The sequence below is a fragment of the Neopelma chrysocephalum genome, unplaced genomic scaffold (genome assembly GCF_003984885.1).
Source record: "Neopelma chrysocephalum unplaced genomic scaffold, ASM398488v2 Primary Assembly neopelma1_116, whole genome shotgun sequence".
Classification (NCBI taxonomy): Eukaryota; Metazoa; Chordata; class Aves; order Passeriformes; family Pipridae; genus Neopelma; species Neopelma chrysocephalum.
The window spans coordinates 1,298,750-1,315,120 of record NW_020897778.1 but is presented as its reverse complement, the minus strand read 5'-3'; the positions used below and the strand labels follow the sequence as shown (position 1 = coordinate 1,315,120).

At 43.7% G+C, this 16,371-nt stretch overlaps 1 protein-coding gene across 2 annotated transcripts in view; it reads right to left on the bottom strand.

Moving 5' to 3' along the window:
• Positions 1–1,654: 1,654 nt before the first annotated feature.
• The window catches only part of SPPL3 (signal peptide peptidase like 3), a 54,994-nt gene continuing 40,277 nt past the window's right edge, over positions 1,655–16,371 (bottom strand). For both annotated transcript variants that reach the window (XM_027696891.1, XM_027696892.1), the window contains exons 4-11: positions 15,659–15,778; positions 13,004–13,082; positions 12,189–12,301; positions 7,103–7,209; positions 5,967–6,130; positions 4,769–4,968; positions 3,614–3,723; positions 1,655–2,937 (exon numbers count right to left, since the gene is read on the bottom strand). In XM_027696891.1, coding sequence (XP_027552692.1) covers positions 2,866–2,937; positions 3,614–3,723; positions 4,769–4,968; positions 5,967–6,130; positions 7,103–7,209; positions 12,189–12,301; positions 13,004–13,082; positions 15,659–15,778 — 965 coding nt within the window. In that variant the 3' untranslated portion in view covers positions 1,655–2,865. The remainder of the gene's footprint in view (positions 2,938–3,613; positions 3,724–4,768; positions 4,969–5,966; positions 6,131–7,102; positions 7,210–12,188; positions 12,302–13,003; positions 13,083–15,658; positions 15,779–16,371) is intronic.

Here is a 16,371-nt window from a genome sequence, read left to right as displayed (position 1 = left end):
AGCCAAGGACAGAAGGTCCATCTGTGCAGTGAGGGCCCAGAGCCAGGGAGGATCCATTTGTGACGTCCTTGAACACTGAGGTGGGTCTGGGTGGGAGAGCTCTGGGACAAAGCTTTGCAGCTGTAACTTACTCAAAGCCCTGGGAGAGCACTTCTCCTTAGGACAGTTATGCTTCAGTGAACCCCTGCAAAGCACCAAAACCCTCTTCCTGCCAGCTGAGGGGGCAGCAGACACCTTTCAGTCCAGTGTGTGCTCACCTGGGCAGTGCCAGTGGAACCTGGGGAGCAGAGACAGAGGGCTCAGTTACAACACTGCTCTCCCGGGGCAGGAGGGCAATACAGCTTAACAAGGAAGGCCGGGGATTTTCTGGAAAGCTGAACTAATTGTCATTAAGCATTTATCGATAACATTTATAAATTAGCATTTCTAGAGCTTTTTCCAGAATGCTTCTAAGTGTAGAAATTGTTCACAGGGATCCTTTCCAGGCAGGGCCTAAAACTGCCACCGCATGACAAAGGAAGACCTTGTATTTTAATTGCAAAGGCTGGAGGGAACTGCTGTGAAGCTGATGGCACCCGAGCTGTGCATGACTGTCAGGTGGGTGCAAGGGCTGGGCAGATAAAGCAGCAGTAAATTGGATCTGAAGTTGTTATTCCACTGCTTGGAACCTCTGGGGAAAAAAAAAGCCACCAAAAAGGTGCCTTTTTTTTCTTTCTCTGAATACCCTCCTGAATATTTTATTCACTTTTGGTTTGAGGTGTGTAGCTGAAAACTCACCTTTCTGTTGTCCCTAGCAAGTCTGAGATCTAAGAACTGTTAGGGACAGAAAAAAGCAGGTTTTTAGTTAAAAACTAATTCCTTTAAAAGTGACAGGTACCTGACAATGCACACTGCAGGCATATGCTGGAGGGAATGGTTTCAGCTAAGAGAGAGAGAGAGAACTGAGGAGTGGTGGTGGTGTGATAATAAATAAATAAAAAATAAAGTCACAGCATCTCCCCCTGACTCACCCACCCACACTTGCTAAAGCTTAGGGCCTCCCCAGATGGCTGAGCTGTTTCTTACCGTTTCCTGGGATGTTCCAGCTGTCTTGGAGGTGTGTCCCAGCCCCCTCAGACGCATCAGCCCCGTCAGCTCCTCTGCCATCAGTGCCAGAGCTGCCTGAGAACAGAGGAGGGCGTTAATTAATGACATGAACTAATGACAGTGCACACGCGTGGCTGGATGAAATTTCCTGCCATGCCCAATATGCTCCTGCTGTCCCCCCAGCTGGGCAGAGCATCAGGTGTTTCACCAAACCCTTCTCACCTACCAGAACAAAACCAGACCCAAACTCCATCCCTGCTCAGTCAGAGTCATTCTTGAACATTCCTCCTTCCCCACCCACCAACAATTCTCAGCTTCTGTCAATGAGCTACGAGCTTTTGGGAAGAGCTCCCCACACTCAGCTTGGCACACTGCTTTAAAGGAAAAAAGTTTAGTTACCTCAGGGAAGCCTTTCAGTCAATAAAATAACAACTGGAACTGCTGGTTTAAAGAAAAAAGAATAAAATCCACATTTTAACAAGCTACAAGTACAAAGCAGTCAACACACAAACTCCAACCAGTCACAACAGTAAAGGACAGTTTTTCTTTTTTCCTTTTTTTTTTTTTCTTGTTTTCTTTAAGGGGCAGGGGCATGGAAAAATACAGCACACTAATGAAACAAAATGCAAAAAATACAAAAAAATAGAAAATAGAAAAAATGTATTTACAAGTGATACATTACTATGATCAGAAAGCACAAAGACAATTGCTGCTATAATACATGCACTGGGTCAAGAAGGAACTACTAAAAACCTGCAAGGGAGCTGTTTGTAAAAAAAAGAAAATAAAAAAAAGGAGGAAAAAAAAAGAAAAAAGACACCCCCACCTCCTCCCCCCTCAGACACACAGGGCTGGGTTTGAACTTTTTTCTTCCCTATTTTGCTACATTGATCAAACCAAATATCCCCTAAAGTCCATGGTACAACCAGTACAAATACTACACTTGGTTTTAAACTGCAGGTTCAGTTGTAGGAGGGAGAAAAAAACAGCAGCTCATTGTAGATCCATATACATAAAGCCAGAGTAACTGTGCTACATGCTAAAAATTACAGCAAGCCCCTGTCTGCTACACAGCATGATCTTAGCAGGTTTTCCTTTTTATTTATTCATATATATATCTATATGTGTGTATATATATATGTATAAAAATCGTGCCCTTTTTCACTGCAACATGACATCTGGGTGGAAATGTAACTTGTTACAACAAATTTTTATATGTATACTGCAAGAAGTCACTCAATGTCTGTGGATTTAATAAGTAACCTCACACCACAGGAAATATTTAATAAATCAAAAAAACCCAATATTGTGACAGAAGACCTTCTGTCTCAGTTCTTTTCAAAACCGAAGTCCCGCAGGAGACTGGTCCCAATGTCCACGAGGGTTCTCTGAAGAAGCTTCAGTTTCTTAACCGTTTTTGCGTTTAGTGTTCACGAGTTTTTGAACGACTTCAAGCCGTTTTCAGTTTCAAGTCTGTCTCTTCCTCTCTCACAAAGGTAATAGTCTGGTACTAATCCATCCGAGTGAGGAAAAGAGGAAAGTGGCTGCAGTTGCACAAAGGGTCCCCAATTCCACATCTGCAGGAGATCCGGAGTCACGCGGAGCTCCGGGATCTTCGCATTTGTTCCTTTCCCTCCTTTAATACAAAGTCCTTTCATACAAGTCCTGTCATTGGTACCTTCCCAAGTACCAGCCAGTCCAGCTTTAGGAGACGACAAAGCCACAAGTTAAAGTGAAAAGGACCAAGGCAGAAGTTCAGGTCACTTCCTGTCCGTTCCATCATACTTCCAGGAAATGGGAGCTGCTGGACTTGGAGTGGAAAGGCTCAGACCACATGCGACGTAGATCGCCCTGGGCAGGGAAACAGCACAAGGACTGAGCCCTCAGAAACTCTGAACTCTGCTTAGAATCAGATTTTAAATGCACACAGAATTGCAAGTATGTCTTAGAGCTTCACCTGTTTTGCAAGTTACAACAACAACAACAAAAAATCCTTTCCCTGTCAGGCCAGAACGACTTATTTTGGCAGCAGATCTACCCAAAAGGAGTTTCTGATGGGAAGGAAATAATGATGCACATGGAAAATCCTGCCCTTTCTTATGTTCTGCTCTGCAGAGTGCCAGATGTGTGTTTCAACAGGAATGGTACACTCTAAAATTTCTGTTCAGAACAGGTGACTGGGAACAGGCAAACAAGGCTCTGCCTCTCTGATTGCTGCTCAGCCTTTGTCCATGTGGTATTTCATGACAAGCTGGACAAGGACAAACTCACTTGTTCAATTAAAACAGCATTTAATACTTTATAATTTAGTTGGTTTGTAATTACTGGTACTTTATGTACATAAATTCTCTTCTATTTCAGGAACTCCTCTCTCAGTCAGAAACGATGAGCAGTGGTCCCTCAGCTCTGGGCCAGAGCTCTCAGGGACACTCATCATCCTCCTGAGAGCTGCTGCCACTGCAAGGACACTGACCCTGCTGCCAGCTGGCCCAGGACTTCCTGCTGCCTGCGTGCCATCCCCTCTTACCTTTAAATAGGCCATGGTGAGGAGCGGCAATAAAGTGAATGGTACCAAATAGAGCAGGGCAGGCTGGGCTGCCCGGTGAATACGAGAAGCTACTGTTGCAGTTAATAGACCTGCAAGAGAAAAAAGGGACTATAAATATCTCCAGGTTGCACGTGGATGTTCTCAGCATTTCATCCACCATTTTAAATAGGAGGGGAAAAGTCACTTCTCTCTGCTTTGCTCTTCCTGAATGCAACTGAAAAAAACCAAACAGTGACAAATTATTCTGTTTGGATATTAGGCTGTGTGGGGCCACCAGCTCTGGTTTTGACTCTCAAGACTAACCCAAGAATAACTCAAACAAAATGCAACAGAAGGTGAAGGGGGAATTGCACCACACTGAAGTGCTCCTCCAGGGCTGGCACCTCTGGAGACCGTCAGTGTGAGGCCCCGGCCTGAGCAGTGGGGGCTCAGAGGAAGGGCTGCACACACCAGGAATGACTCTCCTGGATACTTGCCCAAAGGGAACACTGGGGGAATGATGGGTGAGAGGAAGGCTATGGGTAGGAAATTAATCTTTCCTTTTCATCCTCAGAAGGACTGCAGGAGGTCAGGATATGCACACACACGTCCTGACCTGAGGGAAAAGCCTGTTTCATGTTAGGGAGCAGAGGGCTGGCTACAGCAAATTATAACCAGCATTTGTGACTATTGATGATTTTCTGTATGTACTACAATGTGTAGAATCTAACTAAGAAATCATTAACAGCAGAATACAAAAATGCAGAAATTATTTAGATGAATTATCTAGGTGTAGTATGTACTTCTGCACAGCATAATTAATCTGGAAACTCCCATATTTTTACCATAACCGAGGTATGAGCTACGACACTATCTAGTGAAGCAAAGAGTAAGTGCTAACAAAAACACACTGATAATCTGTTTCATCCTCTAAATAAAATACAACAACAACAAAAAAATCTTAAAAGGAAGATTGTTGAAGGGTTTTTCTGTCTAGACCATGCCAATAAACCCAAAGAGAAGAGGATTAAAAAAGAACATAACCAAGCGTCCTCTTAAAGCTGCTTTACACTTGCTTTCATCTTCTTTTAACCCTACTACAATAATCCCACGTCTGCCCACTGGGCAGCTCTCCATATTACACTAATTACTCACCTACAAAATAGCCAATAAGTGTGCAGTGAAAGTAAGAGACCTTCTGCATCCGCCCAGAGATGTTCCCTGGTCCTGGGGCACCGCAGGAGTCACTGTTGGCTTGTTTTTTGTAGTTATCGTAACGCAGGACGAAGCAGAGCAGGAGCCCTGGCATCACAATATCTCCGATCCCCAGCATGGAGAAGTGGCTGCCTGTGGAACTGGAGAGCAACTGGAATTGGGTTCATGCCCAAAACACAAAGTGACAAGCTCTAGACTCCTCCACTTTGGTTCTGAGCTTCGTTTGGCACATCCCCTCTTTCCCCGGCAAACTTGGACGTAGCAGGAGCTAAATGCTGGCTACTGAAGTTTTCCAAAGTGATTTCTCCACCACCTCAGCTCAGCTTTACACAAACCCATTTTGGCAGGGATGATGTGTTACTCCACACCAGTTTCCTTCTCCCAGTAGTGTTTAAGCTGCTTTTGCCCTTAACTCACTCAATGAGACAGATCCATCAGTGCAGTATTTCAGCCCTCTCTCTCCTCAGTGCTGATGGGAGGGACCAGCTGGCCCTTTTATCAGACTGATTAACACTGACAGACACTGCACCTCCATCCCCGTGCACACAGATCTAACACAGGGCAGTACTCCCATTTTTGACTTCTCAGACCTTTGGCCTCATTCAGACAAAGCAGAAAACTATAGTCTTGCCAGATTCCCAGAAAACAGCCAATTGGGAGGTAGACTAAGAACTAAAATCGTCCATTATCTTAAATCCAAGGTATTTTTTAAGAAAATGAAGGCAAATTGAGTTATCACAAAGTTGACAAAGTGAACAATTTTGTTTTTATCACTGCAGACAATGAACTTCTCATCCCTGTAATTTCAGCATCCCAACATCTAAAGAAACAGGAGTAAATACACCAACAGAACCCACTGCCTGCTGCTGCTGCACTGAGCTGCCCCATCAGGTCTGCACGTGTCCGATTACAGATCCGAGCCAGCAAGGAACCCCTGGAGCAGGGAGGTGTGGAATCATCTCCCCCAGCACAGCCTTGCCCAGTAAGGTGCCCTTGTTTAGAGCAGTTTCTAATCCTTCCCAATCACCTGCAATTATTCAGGGAACTAAGATGATAATTTCCAACAGAATTAGTTCTACTAAGTACAGGGAAGGAAAATGTTTCTCATATAATATAGTAAAAGACCCACTGATTTTACCTTGGGAATACAAGTTTACCAGGCAGCGACAGACGGGGAACATCCCTGCCCACGTTTGGTCCCAGGTGAAGTTTCCGGGATAACACGTCCAGGGGATTATCAGCTGGTTGTGTGGCCACTTTCACCATAACATTGCTGTTAAAGATGTAGGCAGAGAAAAAGACCTATGGAACATGGAAATCAGAAATTACAAACTGCAATTCCACAGCAACTCAAAGCTGCATCTATTTTTGCTTTGCTTATTCAAGAAAAGAAAGGTTATCATCCAAATTTTCCATGCACATATGTTGTATATGATGTTAAAAGGCAAAAGCATTTAAAAAATTCAGATGGAGCATTTTAGGCTATTAATCCTCAAGGATAACTGGAATATATTTTCTGATATCAAGGCATTGATTAGTATCTTGAGATCCTTTGCAAAAGATCTGTCTGGACTACAAACAGGTGGTGCCGGATGACAGAGGCAGGGAACAGGATGCTGAAAACAGGAGAAAGCTGGAGAGCAGAGAAGAGGTGAGCACAGTGCTCACTCCTAAATGGGATGAGGCAGCCCTGGTCTCCAACGGGCTCTTACACTACAGCTCATCCCACTGGAAAGTGCCTGGCTGCAGGAGCTGTCAGTGGGCGCTGCCCTGGATCAGCGCTCGGTGTTATGCAAAGGTGAAACAAAACCCTTTTGCTGTTACAAAGTACATTCTGTCATGTTTCTTGTTGAAGTGTGCTAAGATTCTACGCCAACCTTCCTGGCTACAGATCAATTTGCATTCTTGTTTTGCAGATCTCTCTGCTAATCAGAAGCTGGCACGTTTTTGTCCTGTGTACGGCTTTGTGTGGACTTGGGAATGTCTGTTCTGATCTTCAGCAGCTTCCCAAATTCCAGGTCCAACTTCTTTTTTTAAATAATATGCGAAAGTTGAAATATTCTAATCATACTTCTGCTTTTGTCAACTAATTAGCAAGGAAATAATTCCGTATCCTGCTGTAGAATTCAACATCTCAGAACGGAGCACTGAAGCTGATGATCTGGCTTTGCCAGATTTCATCAACTTCATACCAGCACAACTGATGTAAAACTGGCCCAAGGCCGATTACAAATCCAAAGGATAAAAACAGTTTTAGTGAAACCAAACACTTACCCAAAAGACATCATAAATTAGTAACCCAGAGAGCAGCAAGCAGGAAACCTTCAGGCTCGGCAGCCGAACAAAGGCTATCATTGCAACACACAGGCCCATAGCCAGAGCTACAAAATGCAAGACATCATTAGTTCATTACAAACAGCGAAACAAACAAAAAACCACCAACCCCAAGCCAGTATCTCCCCCCCAAAACCCCAGGGAAGCCTCTGTTTGCACCTGTGCAGCTCTGCATGCACTAGATGACTGACTGCTATTTCCAGTCAGTGAAATTCTTGTTACCAAGGTTAAGAAAAGTCAAAATACATTCAGTAGCCAACTGCAAACATGTCCCCATGGAAGCAGAGATCCCTCTGCAGGCACAACCACTCATTCCACTTGGTTTCCACCACCCACCACAAAGAAATGTTCCATGCCCTGTGTCCCAGAGACTCCATCTCCCCTCTACAACCCTGACTACCCACTTAAAAACAGAAGCAACAAAACAAATTTGGATTTTTTGTGTCCCAAACATAAACCTCTACTTTTACATTATTAGGAGGTTTTCTAGTAATTGCCCAAAATAAATAAAATCCTTGACTCTTAATTCAGAAATAGCACAGTGATGTGACATGTTAGAACTTGGTCTGACAAAAACCTCTCGAACCAACCTTCTGCTCGGGCAAGATTGGGCAAGAACACCACGAAACATCATCATTTAGATATCCAGGGATTTCCCAAGAACCTGTGTGAAAGCCTAGCTACTAACAGGGAAAAAAATATGGGTCTTTTCCCAACCCCTCTCCCAAGGGTGAGTTTTCAGCCAGATCAATGAGCTGAATGACACGAGGCAGCTCAGATGTTCATTTTGCTCCCAGGGGAATTCTGTCAGGGTAGAAAGGCAAGATGTTAAACTAAAACAAAAATCTCAGTCTTCACTTTTGTGTCATTTCCTGCTTCTTAAAGCCCAGCCTCAGCTACCAAAGATACTCCACTGACATTTGAATATATTTCAGCTGGTTACAAGTAAATCCCTACGGAGATACTTACAATAAAACAAAAATTAAAAAAAAAAACCTTAAAAAGCAAATCAGCTTTTATCTGTGATATCAGTCTATTTACAAGGAATAATGGAGCCCTGTTGGGACCAGATTACACTCAATCATGCAGACATTTGTCAACAAAACGTCTTTGTCTAACATGACACACTATTTGTAAGTAGTTACAATCCCATTTTGGCCAAGTGGAACTGCAGGGAAAGCTGATCCATGACATACATGCCCACCAGTGGGACAGTTGGACTTGGCCAAAACATACAAGTTAACCTTTGGATTCTCACACTGTAATTATGGACCGTGAAACCATCTCACACTTGTATTTCACCTGAGAGCCGGGGAGTCCTTCCATAAAAAACACTAAGGAAACATCCATATGGATTCAAGGGAAAAATGTGCCCCCAGTCCCTGCCATCCTGGCTGCCTGCAGTGCCAGGGGCTGCATCCCAGCACCTCTGCCAAACCCACCTGATCTGAGAGCTGACACAACACCCACTGTCACAGCTGCCAGTTTTAATGGAGGAGTGGAATTACTCAGATAAAAACATACCCTAAATCAAACTGCACAACTGAAACCAGCTACAAAATGTAAGCAAGTTACTGAGGTTTAAAGAATTTGACACAGCAAAGCAGCAAGAAAAAGAACTGCATTCAGTAATTCAATATAGCCCTCAGTTACAGACTTCCTCTGGCAGAAGAGCAAATACAAGGGTACAGTCTGTCTTAAATCAAAGAGGTTTCTCTAAAGCCAATGTTAATAATAGCTCAAGCAAGCCTGTATTTAGGAGAGGATTTCCAGGTTATAATTAACCAGAAGTTGAAATATTTTAACCAGTGAGGAGTTTTATCTATTGTTCACACACTCCATTTCTCCATCACTGAAATGAACACAAGCATAAGGCACTTTCATCAAACTACACAAATACCAGGTAGAAAAGGAGAAGGAAAAAAATCCTTCAGCTGACAGTGAAATACACATTGTAATAATTACACAGTTTTGCAACTGCTTTAGGAAATACTGTTAAAGCTAAAAAACAAGGGAAGCAAGAATGCCTGGGAGCAAGTGCGAGGAATATGGGCCAAAGAGCAGTCAAACCACCGACGGGTTTCTCTAAATGGAGGCCAGCTCCCTTTGCCAATGGAAGAGTCCAGAAATCATGAGAGAAACAGTCCTGTCCAAGCTGGTGTTGACAAACAAATAAGGCAGATCTTCACTGAAATATATTCCAAATCTTAAAAAAAAAAAAAAAGAAACAAAGAGGAGAGAAAGAAGAGAAAAAGAGGTAGAGTGGCCACACAAACGGCAGCTCCGGTTTGGAAGTGCTGGGCATTGGCTTAACAAAGCTGAGTAAGAAAGAACTGGAAGAGTTAATGTTCAATTAACAGAACTAATTAAATCCAGAGTCCCTGCAAGCACACTCCTTATGGAACAGGGATATTCTGAGGATTAAGAATATTCTTGCATATGTGATTAGACTCTGGCAGCTCCCCTGCCCTCCTGCACCCAGAGCAATGACAGCCCCAGATGTTGTTGGTGTGGGGTCTGGTTTACAAAGCACAGTGTGAGCTGGGGAGGATTTAACTTCCCCCACGGGCCACAGTTGACCTTTGAAAGACACAGGTACTGAGGTTCTGATCTGACCAAAGTGTATTTTAAAGGGAGGAAACAAGAACACAGGCCGTGGATCTGTCAATTGACACAGCACTTCCCGGGTATCTGTGTCTGTGCAGTTCACTGTGTAACTACAGACATTCCATCCATCTACAGCATTCCCACTGTGCATCTCCAGCTCTGTCCACTATTTAGGAAAGCCTTTACCCAGGCTTTACCAGGGGACAGTGACAATCCTTGGGGATTCTGCCATCAAACAATCTGCTCTGAGAAATGAGCATTTCAAGACCTACAAATGTGCATCATCATGTGCCAGAACAACCTCTGAGACATCTGCTCACTCTACCCTGTAACACATCCCTGCCCCAGAAGCCATTCAACCCCCGGCCATGCTGGCAGGGGCACGGTGGGATTTGGGCAGTGAAGGCTGTTCCAGCAGGAACCACCACACCTTGATTTTGTGAGGGCAGGAACTCACCATGGAGTATTTCTCCTGTGTTTTCCTCAGCTCTCGAGCAGAAAGGTCTCTCACACAGGGAGAACCAACTGCACAGCCAGGAGCCACACAGCCAGAACTGAGGAGGAGCACGGGCCCTGCTCCTCCCAGGCACGGTCACATCATCTGATCCATTCTCTGCCAAACAGAGGATCCTCCCCAGGCCCTGCACACCCAGCAGCTGCAGGCACTGCCTCAGGGACAGGAGTGCTGCACTTGGATACATGTGCTGACTGCCCACAGGGACAGGAGTCACTGGGGTCAGCGCTACTGGGTCACAGCAGAGCAGAGGTAAAGGCAGAGGTGACGGGATCCCACAGCCCAAGGAGTAAAGTTGCAGAGTCTGTTTCCCTGACAAAGGCCAATAAATGCTGTTCCCTGTTCAATGTCACTGGCAAACACTGATTTAATTGGATTTGAACAAATGACAGGAGGATCACCTATATAGTTCAAGCTGCCTTCATACAAATTACATAAAATACTTCAAAGCGAGACAGCAGCAACACAATTCAGTAAATCATAATCAACCTCCAAGAGAAATAAAAGCCAGGAACCACTGCACCAGCAGCTCAGAGCTCTGCAGATGAATTACCTCGAAGCCCACGATGTCAGACTGAAGCACTCACAAAAATAACTATTTTTAACTAAATGCTTCTGCTGATATCTCAGTGTAGACAACTCTTCAGACTCTGCCAAAATCCACACTTGACATTCCATTTGGCTTTGCAGCTACTGCAGACCAAAAATCACCCTTGATTTCATGGTGGCCCACTCTGCTTATCACAAAACAAACTTGGTCTGCATTTTTCTCATTTAGTATCTGGTACTTTAAAAGGTATTTCCGTTCCATACAACAGGTGGGACTTTTAAAGCAGTAAAAAGCATGAATGAAGCACAGTGCCTTTGTACAAAAGAAAGAATGAAGCTGCAAGGAGAGGCTTCCATGCTAAGGACTTGCCTCTGCTGCTGCCTCGTTTAGGAGGAGCTGGAAGCTGATGGGATGAATGTTTTGTATTGTGATGAACAATTTCAAGAGCAGGTGATGTTGTTCCAGCAATTTTTCTTCAAGCAATCACAACCTCAGGGTGCCATTACAGGATGTCCTAAGCCAGTTTAGCCGACACTGCTGAGCAGCAGAGGTGCTGCTCCTGCTGACCCCTTCCTGCCTTTGCCATCACATCCACACCATCCCCTCAGATCCCATCATGCTGCCACGTACCTTTTGCCAAATTTAGCACATACCTGACTGCACAATAATCCAATTCATCTCACTCAGCAGCAGAAAAACAGCCTGGCAAAACCCGAGCACGCTGCCATTGTAGTGAGCTCAATCAGCTCACCATGTGATTGAGTGAGTGCCAGAGCCAGCACAAGAGATTTGGAAGGCAGGAGGGAAGGAGGAAAGCTCCTTTTCGGAACAGTAAGCTGGGAATTCAGTTGAACCAGCATGAAAAAACCCTAATAACTCACACCTCCAAGCCAACTGGCCGCCTGCCAGCTGCACCATCTCACCACCCATGGCAAGCAGCACAAAGATCAAAGACAAGCTGCTCCTGTGAGCTGCCTCACAACAAATCATTTGATCATCTGAACCAATAAACAACAAGATGCACAGCAAAAATGAACCAGATTACTAAGATTAAGCCATGAACCACAAACAACCACTGTCTCCACACTTCTTTAACTCAATCTGGCGATTCACCCCACACCACACAGGGGTGGAACACGTTTCATGAGTGTTCTGGCACTTCCTTGGAAGCTTTTGCAAACCAGAAAAACAGGTGTCCCAAGCACTCCCCTGGCATGTTCCTGGCTGTTTTCAGGGACTCTGCTCCACAACTCAGCAAGCCATTAATATCAGCAAATTTCACCCATCATCACCAGTGACTGATGTGTCACAACAGGCACAAACCAGCAGTAAAGCCCCTTAATTCCCATACTCACCATCCATAAGGAGCCAGTGGCCAGTCAGGACCCAGATAAGGACAAGCATCACAGACAGAGAAAACGAGAGCAACTCAGCAGCAGTGAAACGCCCACAGCAGCCAAAGGAAATCCTGGGAACAACACAAACATCAGCCAGAGGACTTTGTGTTTCCATTTAAAGAACAGAAAATGGACACTTGGAACAAGGCTCAACTGCTGATGAAAGATGCCAAGAACAACTGAAGGGAAGTTCCTTTGCCACAAGTAGGTACCAAAACAGCAACAAAATAAAAGCTTTCCTCACATTCAAATAGTGTGTATAAAGCATGAACTGCAGAGATGGAAAAAGCCCTGTAAATCTTGGCACCTCTCTTGAAATTGTAACCATGCTATTTTCCTAGCACCACCTAAGATAGTGCTTTTAGCAACATGAACTCCAGTCACAAGGTTAAAAAATAAAATTAGTTTCAAAACAACTGTAATTTTCACTGATGTAACTACAGTCCCCAGAAGAGGCAGCATTAAAATCCAGAGCCCAGTGTTAACGAACATTAAAATCCAATACCCAAATCCCAAACTCTGAATCTCAGCCAAAATAAGCCAAACTTACTAAAAACCACTGTTGGGAAATCGAGTCCCCTGCAATGGTATTGCATTTCCCAGGCTGTGACTTGCAGAAATTGTGCTTCCTACTTTCAAAGTGGAAGCACGGTGTTGGCACAAAAACCAGGCACAAACAACAGCCCTGAAGTTAATGCTCATTAGAGAATCCTCTTTAAAAGAAAGAAATACAACACACAAGAAGAGGAGCAAAGGATTGCTCAGGTCCTTACTTGTTCTGAGGTGAGCAAGGCCGTGTTAAGTACTGGCACATCGGGAGCAGAAGGAAAGCAAAAGCTATTGTTGCAAGGACTACAAAAAGAAGAAGAGGTAATGTTAGGACATTCAGATCTGATTTCTCCAGTACACAAACAGGCTTCTCCAAGTGGAAAAAGCTCTTGCAACAATGTCCTATTATCATATGCTCAGTGTTATTACAGCAAGAGCAGCTCAAGGCTCTGAGGTTTTGTGCAGAACAGTGGCTTTCAGACTTCAATGAAATGAAAGCTCTCAAAGGAATTCAATGCCCCATCCCCAAACCTTAAAAAAAGTCTTGAATCTATTCATGATTGTGTCAGCAAGAAAAACAGTTTTCACACATTCTGGGAGTTGGAAAAAATCTTACTAGAAACTGGTTGTGAGACTCTTTGAAAATTCTTCAACATCCAACACAGACTAACAGCATAATAAAGGATTTTTTCCCACTTTTTAACTCAGATAGTAATTTTTTCCCCCATCTCACTCAAACCTTTTTATTCATTACTGAAACACAGTACAACTTCAAATAAGTTATAGCCAGTAGCTGGCAACTTCACTTTTTTAAAACACAAAGTGCTTTAAGGTTTTGAAACCAGGACGATAAAAAGACATAAATATCCAAACAGACTATTTCCATAAACATTTTCTTTTTCAGGCAGCATACTTATCCCACCCACACATTTGTAAAAGCGTTTAGTAACTGCTGGTATTTATAATCATTTTTCCTTCCATTTTTTTTTTAAGGGCTGTTTAAAAGGCTGGAGCTCGAGGGCGTGGAGACACAGACATGTCAGCAGCACATCCCAAACTGCTGCAGCAAGAACACACTGACATGAAAATGGAAGGCACTTGAAACCTTCTGCATCCTTCAAATCAGATCTTTGTGCTGTCCTCTACTTATTCCTTTAAAAATCGGGATGGTTGCTGCTGGTTTTTAAAGGGAATTTTTTTTCTCTTCTCAATGAACATGAGGAGTCAAACACTCTCTTTAGAACACAGTTTCAGCCAACTGGAAAAAGGAATTGGTTTGGTCAAACCACATCTTTCCTTTTGGGTGGGAGGAAGGTTAAAACCAAAACAAAACAAAAAAAAGGAGAGATCAAATAATCTAAAAATAAAATTTAAGAAGTGTCTGCATGCAAACAGCACCAGGAAAACTCTCAGTTCTGCCAGTATTTCCGAGAGGGGGACAAAAAGCAGAATGGGCAGGGCAAGAATGAAGAGTGTGGCAACGCTGCACACGCTGACACAGCACAACCTGAGCTTCAGGGGACAGAGGGACCAAGTCCAAAACCAGTCCCAGGTTCCCAACTCCAGCAGGGTCCCCATCCTGCTGAACAGCCTCTAAGGACACTCTGCATTTCAGAGGTTCTGGGCTTGACAACACTCTCTGATGCAAGCCCAGGGAAAAGCACAAAAGTACCACAAAACCACGTTGAAGAACAAAGTTACCCAGGAGCACTGATCCCCAAACCTCTGAACCTGCAACAAGCCCCAACTGATCCTGCAGTTACACACACAAATGTTACAAATGTCAAGGTCATTCTGGAAATAAATGAACCAAGAACCCTGACCAAATTTATCTTTTGAGATAGATCTTCCCTTATAACATCTGGTATACTTGTGTGTAAATTCCCCTAATATCTAGCAAGTAGTAGAATTAATCTGAAGTATTTTTTTTTAATAGGAAAGAAGATGTGTGTCATAGGTCAAAGCTATAAAAGCAGAATTCAACAGGCCTCTACAGGGGATAGGTACAATTAGTCTCAAGACTAGAGATTCAGATTTCACCCATTAACATCAGCCCTGTTTATGAGGCTGGAGAGGATGCACAGCTCAGGAGTTAAATCATGAGGGAAAAGCCTGCAATGAAAATATGTGAAGTGGAAGAGGATGAAAGGTATTTGGGGGTTTAAAAAGCTTCACGGGCTCAGTATGTGGACTGAGTACAATTTTTAGAAGCTGCTGCATCTCTGGGGCAGTAGGAAGAATCTTGCTACTCTCAACAGTGGCTGGTCTCTTGAAAAATTGCAAAAAGATCAAAAGGCCAAAATTTTCCAGAAATCGAAGCCCTGGTATTTATTTAAATGACAAAATGTAACCAGTAAACACGAGTGGAGGATTTGCAATTTTTTTGCAGATAACAGTTTCAATTTTGTTCTAAATTCAAGCAGTGCAAAAGACTAACACTCAGATGCTCATGAGACCACAAGTACTCTTGAAACAGAAAAACTGCACGAAAGCAAAATTAAACTAGGAAAAGAAGTCTCTGGGCAGGATCCCCAGAGTTATTTCCCATAAAGTACCTGAATTATGAAATACCACATACAGTTCTGAGCACCAATTTATAAACAAGTGAACTTCATGCAAAATAATACATCTGGCATCTTTAAAGCTCTGGCAATTTATAGATCAGAGAGTTTAGCAAATCTCTAAGTGGAAAATACTTCTCAAATAATACTTATCACTTTATTTATAGCTACAGAGACATGGAAATACAACCGTGAAATCTGATGATTCTTTTTTTAATATACTGTGGCAAGTATTATAATTCTTATCAACAAAATCTAATGACATCAGTACTTTCTGTTCTATTCCAAGTCTTAGAGAGAAAAAAAAACTTTAGTCACCTGCTGTGCATATTGTAAAGACAACTTGAACTGAGTCAAAGAAGAAGAACATAACTAGGAGAGACACGGACGCTCCGATGGGCAGGAACAGCGCCTGGGTGGAATCAATGGTTTGAATACCTGCAGGAGAGAGAAGGGACACTTAAATCTCACACACACTCCCAGCTGTCCCTCAGCAGCACGAGGGAGGGCTCCGACAGCACATTCCAGTGCACTCCCAGATCCTGGAGCTCTGTCACAGCCAGGCCCAGGTGTCTGTGCAGACAGGCCCCAGTTGGGCGAGCACAGCAACAGCCCTGCTCTGCAGAACCCAAGGACTGGAAGCTGAAAGAAAATGTAGGAATTTTCACTTGTGCCACAGAGAGGATGGATAACAAGTTACGAAAATTAACATTACTTAGGGATTAGGACATAGCAGTTATATGTTTGCTTCACTTTACACTGAGACACAGAAACGTGTAGGGCAGAGCATAGGAAAGGTTTATTGAACCCCTCAGCAGGAGGGGAAGAGCCTGACCAGTGTCAGGCTGACCCAGCTCATGCAAAGGGTGCCACAGCTTCAAATTCCACCTGGGTGAAGGCCACCAGGCACTTAAATTGCATCACAGGCTGCAGTCTCCAGGTAACATCAAGCCTCACAATAACAAGTAGTTTCCAAAAACCACATTTACCTGTTTGTGAAACCCCCAGCTCAGAGCAGAGCTCTACAATCC